The sequence below is a fragment of the Clupea harengus genome, chromosome 23, assembly GCF_900700415.2.
Source record: "Clupea harengus chromosome 23, Ch_v2.0.2, whole genome shotgun sequence".
NCBI lineage: Eukaryota > Metazoa > Chordata > Actinopteri > Clupeiformes > Clupeidae > Clupea > Clupea harengus.
The window spans coordinates 24,412,410-24,414,909 of record NC_045174.1 but is presented as its reverse complement, the minus strand read 5'-3'; the positions used below and the strand labels follow the sequence as shown (position 1 = coordinate 24,414,909).

Sequence of the window (2,500 nt, the reverse complement as noted above, 5' to 3'; positions counted from 1 at the left end):
CTCATCATCCATGGTGGAACACGCAGGCTCTTTCTTCCCTATTTTAGCGGAGCGCTAAATAACACTAATGGGCGGTGTGAGGCGCAGATGACGCGACGAGGGATCTTGTTTGATAAATAGGATGCAAAATACCGTGCGTTATTTGCGGTTTGGCAAAGGCGCAGATTAAGCTGCGGTCGCAATGTTAGTAAATGAGGCCCTAAGGGTCTAACCCTTAGAGTATGTTAACACACTAGTGCTCTCTGACGGAACAAGAGTGTTGTGTGACGGAACAAGAGTGCTGTGTGACGTGACGGTGGAGTGGGGTGGACTCTGGTGTAGTGTGTGTGACGGAATAAGAGTGTTGTGTGACGGTGACGGTGGAGTGGGGTGGACTCTGGTGTAGTGTGTGTGGCGTGTGGCGCCCCCTAGTGGCGTACCTGTAGAAGGACCACTTGAGCAGGAAGAGTTTGGCTGCTTTGGGGAAGGCGGCCGTGGACACGTAGGGCTTTAGGATCTGGGAGACGACGCCGTCCAGCCAGGCGGCCCATTGTTCTAGAGAGTTCTGCTGCTGCAGCGTGAGCTTGAAGTCCTGCTCGAGACGCTGGACCACACGGTCCTCACACCGACACACCCACGAGGCCTGCTCCTGCACACACACACACACACACACACACACACACACACAGAGTGAGCTTGAAGTCCTGCTCGAGACGCTGGACCACACGGTCCTCACAGCGACACACCCACGAGGCCTGCTCCTGCACACACACGCACACGCACACACACACACACACACACACACACACACACACAGAGTGAGCTTAAAGACCTGCTCGAGACGCTGGACCACACGGTCCTCACAGCGACACACCCACGAGGCCTGCTCCTGCACACACACACACACACACACACACACACACACACACACACACACACAGAGTGAGCTTAAAGTCCTGCTCGAGACGCTGGTCCTCACGTCACACCCACGACCGGCTCCAGAGGGCGACAGACTCACACCCACACACACACACACACCCACACACACACACACACACACACACACACACACACACACACACACACACAGAGTGAGCTTAAAGTCCTGCTCGAGACGCTGGTCCTCACGTCACACCCACGACCGGCTCCAGAGGGCGACAGACTCACACCCACACACACACACACACCCACACACACACACACACACACACACAGACTCACACCCACACACACACACACACACTCTAAACACACATAAATACATGTCGACACACACACACACACACACACACACTCACACACAGACACACACACACACACACACACACACACACACACAGACCTGCACGTTGGCGAAGTCCACGCGGTTGAGGTCGGAGAGCATCTGGTTGATCTGGGCGGTGTTCTGGAGAACGGCTCGTGCCGCCTGCGCCAGATGGTTCAGAGACGTGTACCGGCGCAACGTCTGCGCAAACGCACTAGCACACGTCACCTGCAGGGGGCGACCACAACACAGGCTTTACAGGCACGCCTGGCCACTTCACATCTCACACACACACACACACACACACACACACACACACACACACACACACACACACACACAACACAGGCTTTACAGGCACGCCTGGCCACTTCACATCTCACACACCAAACACACACACACACACACACACACACACACACACACACACTCCAAACACACATAAATAAATGTACACACACACACACACACACATAAATACATGTCCACACACACACACACTCCAAACACACAGAAATACATATACACACACACACACACACACACACACACACACACACACACACACCAAACACACAATAATACATGTCCACACACACACACATACACACACACTCCAAAACACAGATAAATACATGTCCACACACACATGCACAGAGATCACAGTGAACAGGAAGTGACATCAGACCTTGACGCGGACCATCTCCTCTGGAACGTTCATCATGGCGTTGGTCAACCAGCTGTCCAGGCTCTTGGCAAAGTTACGGATGGCTTGGGTTAAGGCACCTTACACACACACACACACACACACACACACACACACACACACACACACACAGACAAAGTTACGGATGGCTGGGGTTAAGGCACCTTACACACACACACACACACACACTAGGGATGGGCATAATTAATCGACGATCGATTAATTGATCATTAAGAATTTCCTCGATGACATTATTTTTTCATTGATAAAACGAATGCATGTTCTGTTGCGTAGTGTAATTGCTGTTGCGTGTAATTTATTTATTTTAGGGCTGTCAAAGTTAACGCGTTATTCTATGAGATTATTGTGGCCGAGATTAATGCAATCAAATATTTTAACGCAGTTAACGCAACTTTGTTTACTTCCGGTGTGCGTTGACCCATGGCACGAAACCGCCACGTTTCTGCAGTCAGTTAGATAGGAGAGACCGAGACGGTAGTTGAAGATGGAGAGAGCTGAGGGATTGTTGGGCGGAAAGTTTCTGTTTAAGA

General features: G+C 51.6%; 1 protein-coding gene across 8 annotated transcripts in view; it reads right to left on the bottom strand.

Annotated features, from left to right (window-relative positions):
* Positions 1-2,500, bottom strand: part of rfx1a (regulatory factor X, 1a (influences HLA class II expression)) — a 27,662-nt gene that overhangs the window by 2,055 nt on the left and 23,107 nt on the right. For all 8 annotated transcript variants that reach the window (XR_006151572.1, XR_004162994.2, XR_004162992.2 and 5 more), the window contains exons 13-15: positions 1,932-2,029; positions 1,322-1,471; positions 420-628 (exon numbers count right to left, since the gene is read on the bottom strand). Coding sequence is in view for 1 of the 8 variants with exons in the window: in XM_031561298.2 (XP_031417158.1) it covers positions 420-628; positions 1,322-1,471; positions 1,932-2,029 (457 nt within the window). In the remaining 7 variants the exon portion in view is untranslated. The remainder of the gene's footprint in view (positions 1-419; positions 629-1,321; positions 1,472-1,931; positions 2,030-2,500) is intronic.